The sequence below is a fragment of the Dromiciops gliroides genome, chromosome 6, assembly GCF_019393635.1.
Source record: "Dromiciops gliroides isolate mDroGli1 chromosome 6, mDroGli1.pri, whole genome shotgun sequence".
In the NCBI taxonomy this organism is placed as follows: Eukaryota; Metazoa; Chordata; class Mammalia; order Microbiotheria; family Microbiotheriidae; genus Dromiciops; species Dromiciops gliroides.
Window position 1 is genome coordinate 170,225,363 of NC_057866.1, and position 13,795 is coordinate 170,239,157.

Consider the following 13,795-nt stretch of genomic DNA (forward strand, 5'->3'; position numbering starts at 1 on the left):
ATAGCATTCACTATGTATAGACACTTTAATCATAATAATAGCTAACATTTTCGTGGAGCTTATTATGCACAGGTCATTGTGCTAAGTACTTTATAATAATTAACATATAATAATAATAATAATAATAATAGCTGACATTTATATCATGTTTACAATGTGCCAGGAACTCTGCTAAGCGCTTTACAATCATCATTTCATACTCACAACAATCCTGGTAGATGGGTATTCTTATTATCTCCATTTTACAGATGAAGAAACTGAGGCAAACAGAGGTTCCATGACTTGCCTGGGATCACACAGCTAGTAGGTGTCTGAGGGTTGATTTGAATTTAGAGTCTTCAAAACTACAGGCCCAGTGCTTTATTCACAGTTCTCATTATCCATCCCAGCTGCCCCTGAGATTCTAAATTGCTGAGATGGTATCAACCTGCTTTGTTAGAAGGAGTTTCCTCACCTGGAAGGTCCCTTTCCCAATGAAATCACAGGTCTAGTCCCCAGTTTGGCATAGGGTAATAGACGGAGGGCTAGCTTTTTTCCTACTCTTCTTGCATAATTCCTCTTTCATCTTGCATAACTCTTTGTTGGAGAAGTCCTGTAGCCTGCTAACGCCTTCCATGCATTTGATCCACTGCCCTTTGGATGATCCACAATTTGAATTCTTCAAGATGAAAGAGGAAGTCTCACAACATCACCAGAAGGATATTAGGGTTAAGAAGAGGGACTTTTGTTTCAGAGAGTTTAGTCTCATTAAAAGGACTTTGCAGTTTCCCAAAGTCAATCCAGCTTTTTTTTTTCCCTTCTGTTCTAGGCCCATAAGATAAATTTGGGAACAAGAGGTCAAGTGAATTTACCAAATGTAGCCCAGAAAATCTCACATAAGGGAATTTTCTTTTTAAAATCCTGAAGCTTAATTCTATAAGGGGCTAAAATTCTAGCTAGTCTGTCTAAAATATCTCATGAGTGGTCGCCAATAAATTATAAGCTTTAGCAAGAGTTAGACTTTTAAGCATTTATTAAGGAGAATAAGAATTTGGTGAAGAGAAAGAGAGAGGCCTAGATTCAGCTATCTCAGGAACTACAGTTTGGCTCCACTCTCCATGAGAGTTCTGGTGAAAGAGAGTGAGAGCGTTAGCCTCACCCCCTCTTCCTCCCACAAGCAAACATCACTTCCTGATGCCAAAGAAAGGTCACATGTCTTGCCCTCAGGAGCCTTCTCCTCATGGCGGAGCTTTCCCACAGTAAGTCTCCAGCAGGTGGTGGCATTCCAATCGTTACAATACAGAGATTTATGTTCAAAGATAGTGTTAGATCCTTTTTTTTTTTTTTTAAAGTAGGGACCGGTGTTTTCTTGGACTTTTATGGAGCATTCTCAGTATTAAGTTGTCTCTGCAGCTCCCACAATCAGGGAGATTTTGTTAGGCATTTGCATTTTTCATTTGAAGTGATAAAATCAACAATAATACAAGAAGGAACAGCTAGGTGGTGCAGTGGATAGAGTACTGGCCCTGGATTCAGGAGGACCTGAGTTCAAATCCGGCCCCAGACACTTAACACTTACTAGCTGTGTGACCCTGGGTAAGTCACTTAACCCCAATTGCCTCACAAAAAAACAAACAAACAAACAATAATACAAGAGCCCTATGTGTATATAACATTTTGCCATTTTCAGAGATTTCACAGACATTTTTCAAAGTGCTTCTGTATGCATAGCCTAATTTGGTTAAACACACAACACACACACACCAACACATACACACTTTCACATGGATGTCTCATGTAGTAGAACCTTTTGAATATTTTATTTAATTTCTCAAAATTTTCCTGTATAACTTTTAAATTTAATTAGAGAATATGTTGCCTGATCCCATTTTTTTTTTTGCTATAAGTGCCATGAAAACAACTTGTGTTAATACCATCACTAGCGGTTTCTGTTCTGTACACAGCAGATGCCTAATACTTTTTGACTGATAATATTATTTTCAGTGCATCATCCCCCCCCCCCCCGAAATTGAATATCCCACAGATGCTAAGGGGCTCTAGTTATGTTCTCAGTGACTTAGGAATTAATGAAACAAAAACTGCCTATATTCTAACTTCTTTTTGGGGTGAAGTCCATATTGAATTAATTTTTAACAGTGTTTCTTATGCACTTACTGAGCACAGAGACTTTTGACTGAGCTATGGGGAATATGATAATATAGACTGGTATCTGTGTACAACTTTAATGCTCACAGAACACCTTACACATATTTGATCCTTACAATAGCTCTGTGAGGCAGGTAGTACAGGCATTATGCCCTTTTAACAGAGGAGGAAGTTGAGGCTCAGAAGAGTTAAGTGATTTGCCAGCTAGAGTTAAGTGTTGAAGGTAACATTTGAACCCAGGACTTTTCTTCCTTTTATGTTCTTTTAGCTATACCAAATCCCTTTAAAAGAAGACATGTGGCAACATTTTATCTTTCAAGGACTCACCATGTTGGGAAGCAAAGATCTGCACATATGAAATAACTAAAGAACATAAGTGATCTCTATTTTTAATCTTTTTATTATAAATTAGACTCCCCAGAGACATAAAGGCCTGGGTAATCTTTGGGGTCCTGTCACTTCCCCATCTCCTACCCAATTATAATCTAGGGACTTTCATATCTGACACTTCCCCAAGAACAGTTACAAATCCCACAGGACCCAAAGTAGAGGTTGGTCTTATTTTACATTGTGAAGGACAGAGAAAATGACTCTCGCTTAAGGCAGGAGATCACCCAGTAGACTACCCCCTTCCTTAGATCCTTTGACTTAGAGTATTACCCTGGGTTGGGCCCTAGCAAGTGGAGAAGCCTGGGTTGGCTCTTCCTGGTCCTCTCATGGTGATCCTCCTTCAGAATGGTGCCAGAACCTTCCAAAGCTGATGCTCCTTAGGCAGATAACCTTCAAGATGCCAGGATCACCTACATAAAACAGTAGGGCAGCAGAATATGTACAGAGTACCACGGTGGCACAATGGACAGAGTGCTAGGCCTGCAGTCAGGAAGATCTGAGTTAAATTCCATCCTCAGACACTAATGAGCTGTGTGACCCTGGGCAAGTCACCGGTTTGTTAAAATAATAATGGGGGAGCAGCTAGGTGGCGTAGTGGATAAAGCACCAGCCCTGAATTCAGGAGGACCTGAGTTCAAATCTAGCCTCAAACACTTGACACTTACTAGCTGTGTGACTCTGGGCAAGTCATTTAACCTTTACTGACCTGCAAAAAATAAAAAAATAAAAATAAAAGAACAAAATAATAATAGCACCTACCTCCCAGGATAGTTGTGAATATCAAATGATCATTGTAAGGTGCCTGGCACATAGTAAGCATTATATAAATGTTAACTATTATTATGTTTCTAGTAATTATATCCTATTAATATTGTTATATTAATATTATAATTATATTAATATTGTGTGTTATAATATATCATCTATTATCCTGGCCTGTTCCTCCAAGGAGCTTCCAACCTGATTTGTACGCAATATAGTTAGCTCCTAATTATCTGTATCTCATGGGTTCACCACAAAAGTGTTGAATTACAGGCTATCTTCTTGTTGCCCCACACATCTGAGCCATCTTCTCCACTACCAGATGCAAGCTGACTAAGCCAACTTCATGCTTTTTGAGTTGTTTTATTGAAAGGAATGACTGTGCTATACCTGGATGATAAATCTTAGCAGTATCAAAACAATGATCTTAAAATAAGAAGCGTAAATGTTTCTCCCACTACTCGAGGCAGTTCCTTAGAAGCCCACATAAATCAGGGGGCGGCTAGGTGGCACAGTGGATAAAGCACTGGCCCTAGATTCAGGAGTGCCTGAGTTCAAATCCAGCCTCAGACACTTGACACTTACTAGCTGTGTGACCCTGGGCAAGTCACTTAACCCCCATTGCCCCGCAAAAAAAAAAAAAAAAGAAGCCCACATAAATCAAGCATTGGGATTAACTCATCTCCAGGGGCTCTCACAGCTCTAAACCAAAGATCTCAGGATCCCATGCCTTGTGATGGTCCATGATTCATACTCTTTCCCATAGGCGAGCACTTCCTCTTTAATCATGGTGTATTTTGGCCTGTTTTTCAAATTTTTTAATATACAAAAATATGTTTCCCATGCAGATCTCCTATAATAACTCCTACTCCATTGGTTGATATCAGATAAACTTTATGTAGAAGAAAAAGAATTCAAAATGAGTGGGAAGCCACATGATTTCAGCAATCCCATATTACAGATTACAGAAGCAGAGAACTTCAGATTGAAGCAATCTCTGAAGTCATATGGGGCAATGCCCACTTAATAAGAACCCCTTTTACAACAACCCTGCTAAGTGATCTTTGAGCTTCTAACTTTAAGATCTTAGGAAACTCATCACCTCCCAAGGCAACCCTCTTCATTTTATATATTTATTTATTTTTGCGGAGCAGTGGGGGTTAAGTGACTTGCCCAAGGTCACACAGCTAGTAAGTGTCAAGTGTCTGAGGCTGGATTTGAACTCAGGTCCTCCTGAATCCAGGGCCCATGCTTTATCCACTGCACCACCTAGCTGCCCCAAGCCCTCTTCACTTTTGAACAGCCCTGATTATTGGGATTCTTTTTTCACGATACAGAAGTCCCTTCAGGCAATTTTTTTTTGTTAAGTGAGGCAATAGGGCTTAAGTGACTTGCCCAGGGTCACACAGCCAGTTAAGTGTTAAGTGTCTGAGGCTGGATTTGAATTCAGGTACTCCTGAATCTAGGGCCGGTGCTTTACCACTGCGCCATCTAGCTGCCCCCCCCTTCAGGCAATTTATACCCATTGATCCTTGTTTTGTTCCCTGGCACTAAAGTAGAACAAGCCTAATCCTTCCTCCCCTTTATGAAAGTCTATTAAATACTTGGCCAGGTGTCATGTCTCCATTCAGGCTTCCTTCTTCAGATGAAACATACCGGGTCCCAATAGCACAGGGGTTCTTAACCTGGGTCTATGAACTTTAAAAAAAATACACATGTACATATGCACATATGCACATATTTTATATGATATATAACTGTATTTCAATATATCTGTTTCCTTTGTAATACTATTTTATGCATTTACAAATACTATTTTATTTACAAATACTATTTTATGCATTTACAAACATTATTCTGAGGGGTCCATTGGTTTAGACGGTATCCATGGCAGCAAAAACTTAAGCACCTCTGTTCCAAATGTGCCTCTGATGACAGTCTACAGTCCCCTTAGCAGATCTCAAATACTGCCCAGTCTCCTTCCTCAGTCCCCCAATTCCAGCATCTCCCAAGTGGGACATGTAGGAAGTCCTTCTAAACATCTGGACTTAATCTCTTCCTCCAAAGTGTGCTTGATGAGCTGCCTTTCCATTCAACAAGTATTCCTTGTTCATCATGTGGTCAGTGTTCTTATGAGGAAGGAGTTCCTCCATCCTTGGGTAGGTGGGTCCTCAGATAGTAGATGCAGCCTCTCTGCAGGGCCTGCTCTTTCATGATGGAAGCGAGTGCTTGTGCACTACCAACATAGCCTCAGAGAGCCCAGGCTCCCCTCCATGCAGGGTGAGGCATCAGACTAGTGCTTCATGAAGATTAAGGATGAAGAAGCAATGGTCCTTGTCCTCAAGGACCTTACAGTCTGATTTGTGCCAGCACAGGTCATTTATGTGTCATTTACACAGCAATGTTAAATTACTGACTAGATGCTTCTTGCCAGCCAGGTGGTAGAGTGCACAGAGCACTAGATTTGGGGTCAGGAAGACCTGAGTTCAATACCGTTTCAGACATTTACAAGATGTGTGACCCTGGGCAGGTCACTTAACCATGGCCTGCCTCAACTTCCTCATTCATAAAATGGGGACAATAACAGTACCTAACTCATAGGATTTTTGTGAGGATTATACATGAATATACATACTTGTATATATACAAACCTCTCTCTCTCTCCATATATATATCTATATATAATTATTATTACTATTATTATTATCACTGTTACCCAGTACTCTCCTGGGCCACCTCCTACAACCATAAGTTAGTTTGTGCTTAGAAAATAATTACAGGGGGGCAGCTAGATGGTGCAGTGGATAAAGCACTGGCCCTGGAGTTAGGAGGACCTGAGTTCAAATCCGCCCTCAGACACTTAACACTTACTGTGTGACCCTGGGCAAGTCACTTAACCCCAATTGCCTCACATACACAAAATAATAATAATAATAATAATAATAATAATAATAATAATAATAATAATAATAATAATAATGGCAGCTAGGTGTCACAGGGGATAAAGCACCAGTCCTGGATTCAGGAGTACCTGAGTTCAAATCCGCCCTCAGACACTTAACACTTACTAACTGTGTGACCCTGGGCAAGTCACTTAACCCCAATTGCCTCACACACACAAAATAATAATAATAATAATAATAATAATAATAATAATAATAATAATAATAATAATAATAATAATAATAATAATAATAATAATAATAATGGCAGCTAGGTGTCGCAGGGGATAAAGCACCAGTCCTGGATTCAGGAGGACCTGAGTTCAAATCTGCCCTCAGACACTTGACACTAGCTGTGTGACCCTGGGCAACTCATTTAACCCTCTGCCCTGCAGAAAGAAAGAAAGAGAAAATAATAATTAATAATAATACTGTATTATAAGGAAGGCAAACCTGTAAATGCAAAGCAATTCTAAAGAAGAGGGACAGTTATGCAACCCAAATAAAAGTGGCCTGGGCTCGTTTAGATCCTCAGCAATATGATCCCCTTCCTCTTGTCCAGGAAATTGAGAGTTGGCTCTTCGGAGGAGTGTAGGACAGATTTGCTGTTCTCTTCTGCAGATAAGAAGTCGACCCTGGCAAGGATCTTTGGTGAAGACCTGGCACTGCAATGTGACTGTGCTGGAGATGAGTCTGAGTTCTTAGAGGAAAAGCAGAGGAGGTCAGGATTGCTTTTCTAGGGAGACTTGTACCTCTGAGGCAGACACAACCCATGAATCCACATGGAACAAAGAGTCCTTAGTTCTGGTGAGCAGCTTACAGGCTTGCTTGTTATTCCTTCCTAAGCTGGGTCAGTATTTGTCTTCCGTATTGGTTTCACTGCCACATACTGCAGTCAGTCAGGAAGCAATGAAAACCCCTTCTTGAGAGAGGAGGGCTTGTACAGCAATTACAGGGAGCCACTTCATGAAGCATGTTGTGCCTCCTTGCACCCAGAGGAGTCACCAGGCAGCAGAATCCGTGGGGCTGCATGACAGTCTACTGCTTGTCTTGATAAACAAAAAAAAAAAGGTAGATTGCAAACAAACAGCTTAGTAGTCAGTGTCTTTCCTAAGTTCAGTCCTTCACTTTCATAAAGACTTTCTGTAACATCCTTTACAACTTTAACTTTTTTTTTCAGATTGATATCTTTATTAATGGACAGCATGTTGAAACATTTCATGAGGATCTCACCTTTACAACAGAGGAATCTATTTCACCTGATGTACCTGAGGGAGATGATGAACTGAAAGGTACGTGAATCCCCAGCATCCAATGCTTTATTGATGCCATGGAGGCTGGTCCCTGAGCCTGTCTGCTCACCTTGGGCTGCCAGTGGCTTCTTGGTAGACATACCTGAATGATGGAAAGGATAGTGCTGTGATTTGGCAAGGAACAGTAACTCATCCATTGGGAGGAGGTATAAATTAGAATGAGTGGGGCTAGACAGTTCTCTTTAGGTCTTTCATATTTAGCTCAAAGTCCTGTGATCCTCTTATCCCAACTTCAGAGGGAGAAACTGATAGATGAGATGTGGAAGCGAGGAGATTTGTGACAAGTCCGCTTTGTCCGCTTAATAGGAGAAGAGGAAGGGGAAGGGGAAGGGGAAGAGAATAAACATTTTATTAGGTGCCTACTCTGTGTCAGGCACTGTGTTGTTATTTATAAATATTCTATCATTTGATAGAAGACGAAAATGAACTTAGCAGAGTCCAGTCAAGGAAGACCTAATAATTGTAAATGTTTTCTAGACGAGTGCTTAGGCTGGCAGAGCCAAGTTCTCCAGGAGATGGTTTTTTTAGACAAATCCCAGGTGTGGAAAAGATGAGAAAGGTACCCAAGGTAATGATGCTGTTGGAGAAAACAGTAAAATAAAAAAGCAGATAAATCAAGTCGGGGAAGAGAGATATATGCAGGGAGTCTCAAGTGTACCTGAACTTTTTGTTAAAAAAAAAAAACCTTAACATCTTTAGGAAGCTGGGATTAAGCCTCAAATTTGCTCTGATAAGACCAGCAGGGGAGGTGGATTTCCACAAACATTTATTAATTGCCTAAAAAGAATTGTGAAGGTTTAAAACAAACAAACAAACAAAAACCAGTGATGATGACTATCATCATTACATTAGTGCAATTTATTATTAATGGTAGCAGGTAATATGGAAAAATAGGTTTTGCATGATTTCACATGTATAATGGGTGGGGCAGGGGTTGGAGGAGGAGAGAGAATTTGGAACTCAAAATTTAAAAAAATCAATGTTAAAAAAAACCCCTCAGCATTGAAAAAAAAAAGATTGATGATAAACCCAGAAATCAAAGGAAAACTGAGGCTTAGGAATAAAAGGCTTAAAATAATACCAAAAATCAAAACCTGTCTGTTGGATGAAAAGGTGGCATGGTATAGTGGAAAGTATAGGTCATGGGTTCAAATCCTGTCTTCCCCCCTCATTTGTCCGACTCTTTGTAACTCCATTTTGGGGTTTTCTCAGTAAAGATACTGGAATTGTTTGCTATTTCCTTCTCCAGCTCATTTTACAGATGAGGAACTTAGACAAACAAGGTGAAGTGACTTGCCCAGGGTCACAAAGCTTTGTAAGTGTCTAAGGAGGGTTTTGAACTCTTGAAGATGAGTCTATCTATCTACTGCACCACCTTGGGCAAATCATTTCATCTCTCTGGGCATCAAGTTCCTTTTCTGGAAAATGAGGGAGTAGTATTAGATAATTTCCAAATTTCCTTTCAGCATTAAATGTAATCCTAGGAAAATGTGTGTGTGTGTGGGAGGGGCAGGGAATTCTGGTTACTACATATTCTTGGACATAAAAATCAATCAATAGAATAAAAATCTCTCTAATTTGAACATCATTAATTCAAAATTTAAGGTAATTCAGAAACCTAGCAAACTAATCTTTTCATTATCTGTGGGGAAATTCTTCTGAAATAAGTAAAGAAGAATGTGTGACACTGGAGTTGGAGATGAGGGCGTTTTGCCCATTTGAGAAAATTAACTAATTTTGATTACTTTATCAATGTCCAGATACCAAAACAATATTCCCTATTCATTGTAGGAACTTCCTAGTTAACAGTTCCTTTTGGTTAACCTAGAATTATTGTATATTAAAAATAATAAAACTTCATTTATTTAAAGATATTCCATAATTTAGGCAATTCATTAGTTTAAACTGCTCTTTCTTATTCCACTCCTTTGGAGGCAATTTTTAATGCTCTTCACCTTTATTATCGTTAAACAGTATTTACAAATTGCCCATATTGTACATTATTCAACTCTACAGAATTTGTGTGTGTGTGCATGTTTCCAAAAAGGGCTAATGGAGGAGGGGTTGCTAGGTGGTGCAGTGGGTAAAGCACTGGCCCTGGATTTAAGAGGACCTGAGTTCAAATTAGGCCTCAGACACTTAACACTTACTAGCTTACCCTGGGCAAGTCACTTACCCCTCATTGCCCCTAGCCAAAAAAAAAAAAAAAAAGGGCAATGGAGGGGCACTGTAGTGCAGTGGATAGAGATCTAGAGACCTAGACTTGGAGGTGAATGACCTGGGTTCAGAGCCCACATTTGTCTGTGGGTAGCTCTGTAACTGTGGGCAAGTCCATTGACCTCTGTGACCCTCAGAGTATAAGTGAGAAGCCACTTAGCCTTGGAAGCCTTGGGGGAGTGAATTCCTACATAAACAAAATGCAGGTCCTTGACCTATTTCCTTAAGAAATGGCTACATGAATGTAGAAAGTCATTCTTCTCCCTGAAACCTTACAGAAAGGAAGGGATATGAAATTACTTTTTTCTCATTCATTTTTGCATACTGCAGGTATTTTTCCTTTCTAGCAAAATGTTATAGTTTTTACCTTTGTGGGAAGTTGCAGATCCCTTAAATGATGCTGTGTCCAACTCTGATTTTGTTGTTGAGCTAATTTTCATTATATGATATTTTTTTCATGAGAGAAAAAAAAATGCATTTATGCCATAACTTTTGAAAAATGTTAATTTCCATATGTCATCATAAAAACTGAAGCTGTTGGGGGTGCTGAGAAGAGCTTCAGAAAAACAATGATTTTCATCCACTGAGTTGCTCTGCCTGGGCAGCTGCTGAACTAGAGACCATGCTGACTGAAAACAAAACAAACTCATGGCTAGATTTCTCTCTCTCTCTCTCTCTTTTTTTTTTTTTTGGCATAGATCTACCACATGGCTCACTGACCTATCGCTTAGAAGATCTGGCCTATACCAGAAGTGGGGACAAAGGAAACTCAGCAAATATAGGTATTTCTTATTAAAAATCCCAGCTTGGCATGTTTTCATACATTGTAATATTTGGGCACTAGGCTGTCTAAAAATGCAACTATTTCTGACCTTACCAAAAAAAAAAATACTATGTTGTAGCTTTCAAAACAATAAGGGCCAAGAATAATACCCTGCCTTTACTTGACACCAGAGAAGTGGATCCTGTTTCTGAGTATTTTAACCTCCTCATTCTATGAATTTTAGAATGGTGGTTCTGCAGAGAACTGCCTTTCACTTTTCATTTCCCTTACAATCCATATTTCTTTATTATCTCAAAGTTTCTGTTCTTTCCTCTCCTTGGTATATTTCCCTCTAAAGTTATAATAAAGTGGGGGGAAAAAAAAAGAAAACACAAGAAAATTCTAAATGTTGGCTTACTATCATCAAGGAGAAATTCTAAAACTGGAAGTGGCCCAAAATGGAAAGACCTGCCTCAGTAGGCAGTAAACACCTTATCAGGAGAGGTAGAACGGCACAAAGGGATTTATGCTTTAGCTAAGGATTAGACTAGATAACCTCAAGGAGAGGTCCTTTTCAAATTCAAGATTTCTGTGATTCCTTTCTCTTTCAATCTACTCCTGAAATTCAAGAAACTTTGTCAAAGGCCTAGGCATGGTTGTAGACATAGTTTCTTCTTGCAGCTCGGAAGGGAATTCTTCAGTCCTCTTATACATTCACATGAACTCTTGAGGGTCCTCTGCTAAACATGGGCTGCAAAACAGTCATTCTTTAGTAGGAAGTCTCCACAAAGCTCAGTGTTGACTTCGTGTAAAACCAGAAGAATTTGTGACTTCTTGTTAACAAAGCCTAGGCTATTAGTTAATAAAAAGCAATAATGTTACCGAAGCCACGTTTAAACAGAACCTGTATCCAAGGGCACTTGTGTCCTTCTGAGCTCTGGAGTAGTTCTTTGTTAGAGATGAGCCGTGGGCTGATGACAGAGTCATCAGAGAGGGGCGTTCTTCACTCTTTTTGTGTAAGGGACCCTTTGGGCAATCTACTGAAATCCTTGGTGTCTGAATAAGGTTTTTAAACGCATGAAATACATAGGATTACAGAGGAGAGCACTCATATTGAAAGTCGGTTATCCAGTCTATTCACAGACCAAGGGGTCTGTTGTTGGGGTTAGGGTCTTTGGGTTTTGCCCACTACAGCTCCATATATCCCAGGTTCTTAAGCCTTGTGTTAAAAGATCTAGAATTCTGATTCCATGAGGAACATTACATGTTTCTTCTTTGTGAGCTTCATTTCTTACCCTTTTTTGGGGGATAAGGCTACACAACTGGTGCCAATCATGAGTTCACTCTGGATAAGGGGACCTGATCATGAAGTATTTACCTAGGCAAAGGGCCAGACTTAACTCCCTGGCACCTCTAGCAGTTTCCTGCATACCTCATTACCCAGTGTATTTTCCTTATCCCAGTGATTCAGAGTTGCTAAAGCAAAATCTCCCCCACTCCCCAATCCCAGCAACCCCCACTACCTTTTCCTACACTTAGTTCTACCCCTTTCCAGAGTCCAGATCATCCTCCGGTCTCCAGAGCTCACCCTAATGTTAAGCTCCCCTTCATTCTAGATCTTAAGACACACTCCTGTGTCAGCCGGGTGGAACCTGCCTCTGACCTGTGAGTAGCCAAGCAGATCAGAGCGAGCTAGAGACAGGAGAGTCGGGAATCAAAGAGAAGTTTTATTTTCAAAGTGAGGAAAATGGCTTGCAAGCAAGTACACATGTGCCGGGGTCCCCCGCTAGGGATAGCTCCAGCCATTCACAGGTTAGAGGCTGGTTCTGCTCTGTTGACACCTGCCATTTTCAGACTCTTTCAGAAACAGGACCCTCCCCAGAAGATAGCACATTCATGGATATTTTTTGCATTGCTGGTTGCTCCCTCTCTTCATGTCCCTTGTCCACCATGACCATTTCCATAAAACCTGTTGTGAATGTCCACTCTCTTCTACAGTATGCCTCAAAAATACTATCTTTACTCTAGTGGCTGAAGAAGATGTAGCATTTCTCCTTGTCAAGGTTAACCACTCCCTTTCTACTCAGGATCCTATCTTATCCTATCTCCTCCAAGGGCTTGCCCCAATGAATGTTATCTCAATCTGACTCATCTGCAGCCAGAAAAACATTTTGAGGTCTCCAGTACTCTTCAAACCCAAACCAACAAAACACCTTGCTCCTGACCTTACCATTTCTTGGATGTACCATCCAAGCCATCGATAAGCAATTTCTCATCTCCAACTACCCTTCAGATGTCTCAAATGGGATGTCCAGTAGACATCTTAAACTCAGCATGTGAAAAAACAGGACTCGGTATCTTTCCCCCAAACTCTCTTCTCCTACCTTGCCGATTACTCTACTAGGCAGCACCATCCTGCTAGTCTCTCAACTCCCAAACTAAGAGTCATGCTGGATTCCTCACTGTCCCTCACTCCCCATATCCAAGCTGTTGCCAAGTCCTGTTGATTTCATCTTTTCAATATCCCTCAAATATGTCCCCTTTTCTCCTCTGACACTGCCACCTCTTTGATTCAGACTCTCATCCCCTCACACCTGGATTGTTGCAATAGCCTGCCTGGTGGTAAATCTGCCTGCTTCGAGTCTCTCCTCACTAATTCATAGTCCATTCAGCCGCTAAAATGCAGGTCCAATCATGTCACCTTCCTACTCAGTAAACTCCAGTAGCTTCCTATATCGCCTCTATACATAATTCTCTGTTTGGTATCCTTACGCCTTACTCCCTAATAAACACTCTTTGATCCAGTGACACTGGCCTCCTGGCTATTCCACAAACAAGACACTCATCTTTTGGCTCTGGGCATTGTCTTTGGCTGTTCCCCAAGCTTGGAACGCTTTCCCACCTCCACGACTTCCTTTAAATCAGGCCTTCTTAAACTTTTTCCACTCACGACCCCTTTTTGCCTGAGAAATTTTTACAGTCCCAGGTATATAGGTACATAAAATAGGTAGCCATAACCTTTTACTGTTGCCAAATTTTTCACAACTCCCACATTCAGTTATGTGACCCCATATGGGGTTGCAACCCACAGTTTAAGAAGCTTTGCTTTAAATCCCAACTAATATCTTGATGTGGGATGGAATTTGGGGTCAAATTGATGGTGAGTTGTCCCAAAAGAATTACAAGACTCAGTGACTCAGTTTACCAAGTTTTATTGCAATACTGTGGGTGACCACAGGGAGAGAACCAGAATAGTGGAAAGG

General features: G+C 40.5%; 1 protein-coding gene across 1 annotated transcript in view; it reads left to right on the forward strand.

Annotated features, from left to right (window-relative positions):
* Window positions 1-13,795, forward strand: part of LOC122732476 — a 141,304-nt gene that overhangs the window by 101,641 nt on the left and 25,868 nt on the right. Inside the window, exons 16-17 of the mRNA XM_043972645.1 lie at window positions 7,420-7,531; window positions 10,468-10,551. Of these exons, the coding sequence (XP_043828580.1) occupies window positions 7,420-7,531; window positions 10,468-10,551 (196 nt within the window). The remainder of the gene's footprint in view (window positions 1-7,419; window positions 7,532-10,467; window positions 10,552-13,795) is intronic.